The 7,094-nt window shown below is 42.8% G+C and overlaps 1 protein-coding gene across 1 annotated transcript; it reads right to left on the bottom strand.

Moving 5' to 3' along the window:
• Positions 1–2,300: 2,300 nt before the first annotated feature.
• On the bottom strand, positions 2,301–3,974 carry LOC102718770 (double-stranded RNA-binding protein 3-like). Its single transcript, XM_040527319.1, has 3 exons — positions 3,476–3,974; positions 3,171–3,390; positions 2,301–3,067 (listed from the first exon to the last, which is right to left on the bottom strand). Exons 1-3 carry the CDS (start codon positions 3,719–3,721, stop codon positions 2,457–2,459), a joined length of 1,077 nt encoding a protein of 358 aa, XP_040383253.1. The 5' UTR covers positions 3,722–3,974; the 3' UTR covers positions 2,301–2,456.
• Between the last annotated feature and the right edge of the window lie 3,120 nt (positions 3,975–7,094).

The raw sequence follows: 7,094 nt of genomic DNA, 5'->3' as shown, positions 1-7,094 counted from the left end.
TAATTTTAGTCCTAGGACTTATGGAAACAAAACAGGACCTTAAAACTTCATTTAACAGCATACGGAGTATTTGATAAATTCAAGGTATCAAACATTTATATAAAATAAAACTCTCGTTATTTTATCAGTCACAACAAAAATGTAAGTTCTATCATTTTGCTTCTGTTTATCTTTAAAAGAGAAATTTTAAATTTTCAATCTTAAAATTGGAGTTAGTTTTAGGATATTTTTATTATAATGTACTTTTTTAGTCTTGTAGATAGGTAAGAACACATATATAAAAGTTTTATTGATAAATTATTATTCATTTATAAATATGTCATTTGTTTTTTTCACTAAAAGCCTAACAATGACGAGGTAAGTTTTATAGCCTAATTTTACAGTTGAACTTAAATTTTATTTATTATGGTATATTTTTAACATTGGCTTTTAAACCATCAATATCATGCACAAAATTATGCATCAAATAGTTTTTTAATCTTTTGTTTAATTTTCATGAGTTATCGACCGTAGCCCTTGAAGGTCAGAGTTATATGATTTTCCCAGTTAATCATAAGAAAATTAAAGTATAAAATTTAAAATCAAGCTACACCGAGCACGCCCACGCCCACCAGTCTTTCCGTCTGATTTTACTTGTCATTTTAGTACGGTCTTACTGTTTGCCCTGAGAATCCTACAGCGACTTTTCGCTTCTTTTACAGACTGATCCGGATCATCTGAAGTTGTAATAGCGACTACAACTTTAGATGCAAATGGAATGGCCTAAATCAGCGCGACACAATGCAGTAAAAATAATATAGCATAAGATTTAGACCGTTCATCATCGGATCGGAATAGATGGACGAAACTTCATGGGATTCGAATCCTTTACAGACACTCAATTTCTCTGCTTGTCTGCAAGAATTTTCATTACCATCGAAGACTAGGTTACCGTACTCCGACGATAAACCTAGATATTGTAAACCACGAAGACTATATAAATTCCATCAAAAATCAATTTATTTAAAATTAGTATAATTATTGATTTATTTCTCCGGTCCTACGTGCACTGCTAAAGGAAGCCCATCTTTTCACTCACTTATAAACCAAAATTTAAAATTTACAGTTGTTCATGGTTTTTATCATATTTTATTCTTCAACATTTATTTTTAAAAAATATATAGAAATTTTACTCACAAATCACTTTTTAATCACTAATAAACCATTTCGCTTATAATTAATCCACCAATACAACGAGACCGCTCGCTTGCCCATAGACTAGAGTCCAGGATGAACCAGGTTTTCTTTCTTCCTTCTCCCGTGTACTATCTGCGAGACCATGATTGATCCCTCTAGCTCGTGGGGCTGGGCTATGGCTATGGTCATGGCCGCATCCTCGCGCCTGCCTGCATCGTCTCTCTCCTTGGGTTTAAGGATGAGCAACAACTAGTGTGGTGATGGGGGAGGAGGAAGACAGCGCCCACTGAATGGGCACTGGCCGCCATTAAAGCATGCCTGCCTGCCATCTCTCTCTCCCTCCCTCCGTGCCGGCCTCCCCCCTCCCTCTCCTCTCTCTGATCCCCCATTCAATGTCTGTGCTACGCCCATTAATGTCTAGACATAGAGAGAGAAAGAGAGAGAGTGACCACACATCCATCCACCCATCCATGGTCCCTCTCTCTCTCTCTCCTCCTTGGGGTTTGATTCTTGCTTGGTTCGTTCTTGGCATCTGTTCTTGCGACGTTGCTTTCCTGAGCTTGGAGTTATCTTGATTCTTTACTGTATCTATCTACTGATGGAGTAACCGCTCCTGTAGCTGATGAAGAGATGCTGCTGCTAATGAGAGGAGAGATTGATTAGGGCTTTTGGGAGGATTGATTTGAGACGGTCGTGGTGGCATGTGCAGGTTTGTTCAGCAGTCAAGATCGCCATAAAACGCAGCGAGATGCGTACCCTTCTTCCTTGATTGGTTGTCTCCTCGCCTACCTCTTCTCTTTTTTTTTTTTGATGAGATAAGCAGTAGTAACTCAATTCATCGTTTTTACATCTGATAGGATTGTGTTATTAGTGATTCAATTCCGATCGATTATACTAGCAATGAAGAAGAAATGGTTTAGAAAAATTAAGAAAGGAAATGTAATACGAGCAGTAATGTGCTTGAAAATTTTCATGTGACAAGCTTCTACCGAAGCACTGCCCTAGTGAAGGATTGCCTTTCTGAAGATTTCAGCAGCAGCAGCAAGAGAGATAGTGGTCAAACAGGTAGAGTAGCACAGAGAGAAAAAAGCTGATCACTTTGGACGATTTAAATACAGGGAGACTTGTGATCAAAATTCCTCTGCAAGAAGCAGAGTTCATGTGCTGCTCATGGCTACTGATCTGATGATGATGTCTTGTGATGTTCTTGTTTTTTTTCTCTTCGTCTCTTTGTTCAGATCGATGCAGGCTGCATGATTTTGATTGCTAGGTTTAATACGCTAGGCTCTCTTGACGCTTGGTTGCTCGTCGTCCTTGCGCGCCGGCGGCCGCGGCGACGGTGGCGCGGCGCAGACCGGGATCACTGACCGCACGCTCACCGCCGGCGGCGCGTGGAACCCGCCTGGGGCGGCGCCGGCGAAGGACCTCGCCGGGGCGACGCCGCCGTGGTGGTAGTATGGGGTGTAGTAGCAAGGCGGCGGCGGCGGCGGCATTGCGTCCGCCGCGGTCCTGTCCCTCAGCAAGGCGGCTTGCAGCATCTGCACCAGCTCGGCGGCCTTCCTCCGCTCTTGCTCCAGCTCCGCGGCGGCCGTGGCGGCGTCGGTTCTGGAGCTGGACGCCGCCGCTTGCTGCAGCAGGTGCATGGGAGGCAGTATCTTCGGCCCGGCCGCCGGCGAAGGCGGCGGACGTCCCCATTGGTGTCTGTACAGCGACGGGCTCGGGGCGGCGGACGAGCAAGACGCGCCGGCGAGATGCTTCTTCGGTAACACCGCCGCCTTCCCATCGGCGCCGCCGCCACAACCGTCCCGCGGCTTCAGCGCGGCGAGCACCCTGGCGACGACCACGTGCTCCTGCTCCTCGCCGCCGCCGGGCTCCCTGCGCGCCTCCGGCACTGCAACAGACAACCCATGAGCGACAGCACGCTCCCCATGGACACGATCCAACTAGAAGCTCTAAAGCATGGTGGGGTGTGAGATAGGTTTAGTTGCGTTTACTCTGCTTGAGCGAGGACCAGGCGGCCATGGCGGCGTTCTTCTCGGCGTGCTTCTTGGTCTTGGCGGGGTCTCCGGCGAAGCTCATCCCGGCGAGCTCGACGGTGGACGAGAACACCGGCGAGTGCCCGGGCCCGGACCGCACCGTGGTGTACACCGGCAGCTTCAGCCCCGCCCTGTGCGCCGTCTCCTGCAGCAGGTTCTTGTACACCCCCGTCTCATCCTGCACCCCACACACCAACGGAACATCGCCATGAGAGACCGACAGAGCCACACACACACACGGCGGCGGGCGGCGGCGAACTCACGAGGACGCGGGCGGTGAGGGAGGAGGAGGGCCCGCGGAGGGAGAGGCGCGCGAGGGCGACCTCGGCGGCGGCGTGCTCGGCCTGGCGGAGCGTGGTGCAGTTGGACGGGCCGTCGAAGGTCTCGCCGTTGAAGGTGACGGTGGCCCTGAACCGCGGCGCATGGTCGGGGCCTTCCCTCGTGCACACGTACGACGGCAGGCTGAAGCAGCTCCTCTGCGCCAGCTCCTGCAGCTGGTTCTTGTACATCCCTTCTTCTCCCTCTCCCGCTGCTACCTCCACGCCTCCTCCTCCTCCTCCTTCATGGGATCACCATTGATGGACTGCTTGACACGACGAAGCTCGTGCTCTTGATGAGGTTGGTGGTGTGCAGTTCTTGGGGAGAAGATGAAGAGAAGAGGAGAGGAGGAAGGAAGGAAGGAAGGTGAGTGTGTTTAAGTGAGGAGACGAGTTTAACCTACTTCCACTACCAAATGGGGCGCGCGCGCGCTCTCTCTCGTTGGAGTACTCCCTCCACTTCTTTTTTAACCTACTTTAAAAATGTCCCTATATCCTTTACCCTTTAAATTTTAATATATTTGTCTTTCTAATATTTTTAATCATACTCTAAAATTTAGGGATGATTAAATTTAGGGGTGATTGCTTGGCTCATTTAGTTTAAATAACATATTATAAATAAAAATTTATACACGTGTTCATACCGACGTAGCAATAAAAGCCCAGACTGAAAAATAAACTACGATATAAAAACTTCAAAATATATTTAGATTTTAAGGTTAAAAATTTAAAATTTTGACTTATAAACATAAGCAGAATAAAAAGACGAGTCCCTCGTTCTCTACCTTAACAAAGGGGCCGTTTAGTTTGAAATTTTTTAGAAGAAGTGTCACGTCAAATGTTTGATCGGATGTCGAAAGGGGTTTTTAGATACGAATGAAAAAACGAATTTTACGGCTAGCCTGGAAACCGCGAGACGAATTTTTTGAGGCTAATTAATCCATCATTAGTATATATTGGTTACTATAGCACCTATGGCTAATTATGTACTAATTAGGATGAAAAGATTCGTCTCAAGATTTATTGAATAACTGTGCAATTAGTTTTTGATTTATTTATGTTTAATGCTTTATTTAAGTATCTAAAGATTTGATGTGATGTTTTAAGAAAAAAATTAGGGACTAAACAAGTCCAAAATCCTATACAATAATTATTTTAAAAAATAAAATCTTTGTACACAAGGAAGTGTCTATCTCTCACCCTAGCAACTTTCTCTCTCTACCGGCCATTGCATTGCATTTGTCCCCCTCTCTCTCTCTACCTTGTTTGGAGAGAGAAAGTAGGGGGGCAGAGACACCTTCTGGTATTAATGGGGGGCATTTATGGTGTTTTGTAAGCATGCTGCATCACACTTACCTAGAGTCCAGTCACTCCCCCATCTCGCAGTGCATGCATGTGCAGTGCATGCAAATGCGAGACACACAACACATCTCGCACCGGATCGACGGCCGTGATCAGCCGTCGTCGTCGCAGCAAGGGAGGTGTCTTGGTTTTCTACCGCCGGCGAGCTGCTGCTGTCTCTTTCATCGAGATGGTCGTCGTCGTCTCGCTCTCGCCACGTGATCGTCCCAACGACCCAACGGTTTTGTGGAGTGGTGGTGTTTTTCGTTTTCTGATGGTTTTTACGTAATCAAATATTACGGGCTCGCTTCGTTGTTTTCGAACTGTAAGGCCGTGCAGATAACACGTATTCTATTGTTCTTCTCTATACATGCTTTCTAAACTACTAAATTATATGTCTTTAAAAAAATATACAGAAAAATTGATTTAAGAAATCACAACGATCCATTTTTATTTGCTACAACTAATAATTAATTAATTATATATTAGTCTGTTTCTACACATATTAACTAACCACTAAAGAACAAGGCCTAACTACTAATATGAAGGTCTAGGCTAGGGTTGTCTTATAACGGATAAGAATTAAAAGATTATTCAATTTTTTATAAATATTTAATAGCGTAAATAGTAAAATTAACTACTACTCTACGAAAAGCGCATTATAATAGCTGAGAAATAATTGTGGACAACCGAACACAACAATAATTCTATATATATTAGCTATGGTCCTGTAAGGATAATAATATAGGGAACCCTCACATATGGGTGACCGTTGTGGCTATAAGAAATCACCATGATTCAGTATATTTCAATGAAATCAATTTGTGAATAAATAAAATTAAGTCGTGGGTTCTGACTTCTGTCACATAGAAGACGATGTGAAAGCCATATATATTTTCATGGTTTATTAAAAAAAAGAGTAGCACTGTAGATAATTTTCTTTTAAAAGATCAATGCAGTGTAGATAGTTTTGCACAGTAAAAACGTGCCAGGATTTCTTGATAAATGCAACGATGTTCAGAGATAAAAGAATAGTGAGAGATGCTTGACAAAAACTCTTCAGTTAATTGCTCCTAGGGCGAATACAGCATAGGTGCTGCGGGAGCTTTAGCCCCCTACACGCCGATTCCCCTTGAAAAATAAGAGAGAGAGGAGGGGGAAAAGGAGAGGAGGAAGAAGAAGGTAACCAGTCGTCCAGCCCCTAACCTTTAAATTCTAGATCCATCCCTGGTTGCTTCCGCATCGTGATGGTGGCTTTATCCCACAGAATCCTTGCTATGTTAACTGATGATCCGTTATGGCCATCATTTTGAACTGAATGGTACGAGTCAAAATAAGATACTGACATTTTTTTTAATACAGCAAGCTGCTTTATAAAGGCTAAATATTTTGTTCCTAGTTAGCCCTTACGTTTTGACTGGTAGACGTTGGATTGTTGGGTGTGTTTAAAGATTTTTTGTTTTTCCATAAAAAACAAAACAACTACAAATAAAAAATAATTTATGAAAAAACTTTTATATATGTGTACTTGACGGTCTAAAAGCAAAGACTGAATAATAAAATACGACGAGAAATTTTTTAAAATTAACTCTAAATTTTAGATTAAAAAATAAAATTTAGTTTATAAGCATACGTATAAGAAAACTGGGCTGAAAATATCTTATTGGGTTGAATTTAGCTCAGTCTCTCTCAAGGGTTTGAAAAAAAAATAGCCGACATGTAACTACTATGATGGTTTTGTTTCATTTCTAATAGAACGCCTGCCCTGACTTTAGCATTGGATTAAATGGTTGTTCTAGTGCAAGTCAACATTTGTATGAATTTTAAAGTTTTCAAATGGGAAATAATCAAGAAAGGAACAGGAACAGCCTCTCTTTTGATCTGTCTTCTTTTTTTAATAGCTTTTTTCAGGAAGGGTGCGTAGAAGTTCACATTGTATACTACCATAAGCTAGACAATTTCTTTGGTTAGACTTTAGAGGTAAAAAGGTAGAATCCTTTGGAAGAAAACAGATGTGCCTAGAACTTGGAGTTGGCATCATTCATCTCCTCTGCACCTACTTGTCATTTTAAATTAATCTATTTGATTTCGTTTCTATATGCACATCTTTGTATTCAACTTTGTACTATCTCGACACTTTCATTGGTCCATTGCAATCCACAAGAAACTCGATAGACCACACATTACCTAATTTTTTAATAAGTATTTAAGCGTATAAATGAAT

The sequence above is a fragment of the Oryza brachyantha genome, chromosome 9, assembly GCF_000231095.2.
Source record: "Oryza brachyantha chromosome 9, ObraRS2, whole genome shotgun sequence".
NCBI lineage: Eukaryota > Viridiplantae > Streptophyta > Magnoliopsida > Poales > Poaceae > Oryza > Oryza brachyantha.
The sequence above is the reverse complement of the archived record's forward strand: the minus strand, read 5'-3'. Positions and strand labels throughout refer to the sequence as shown.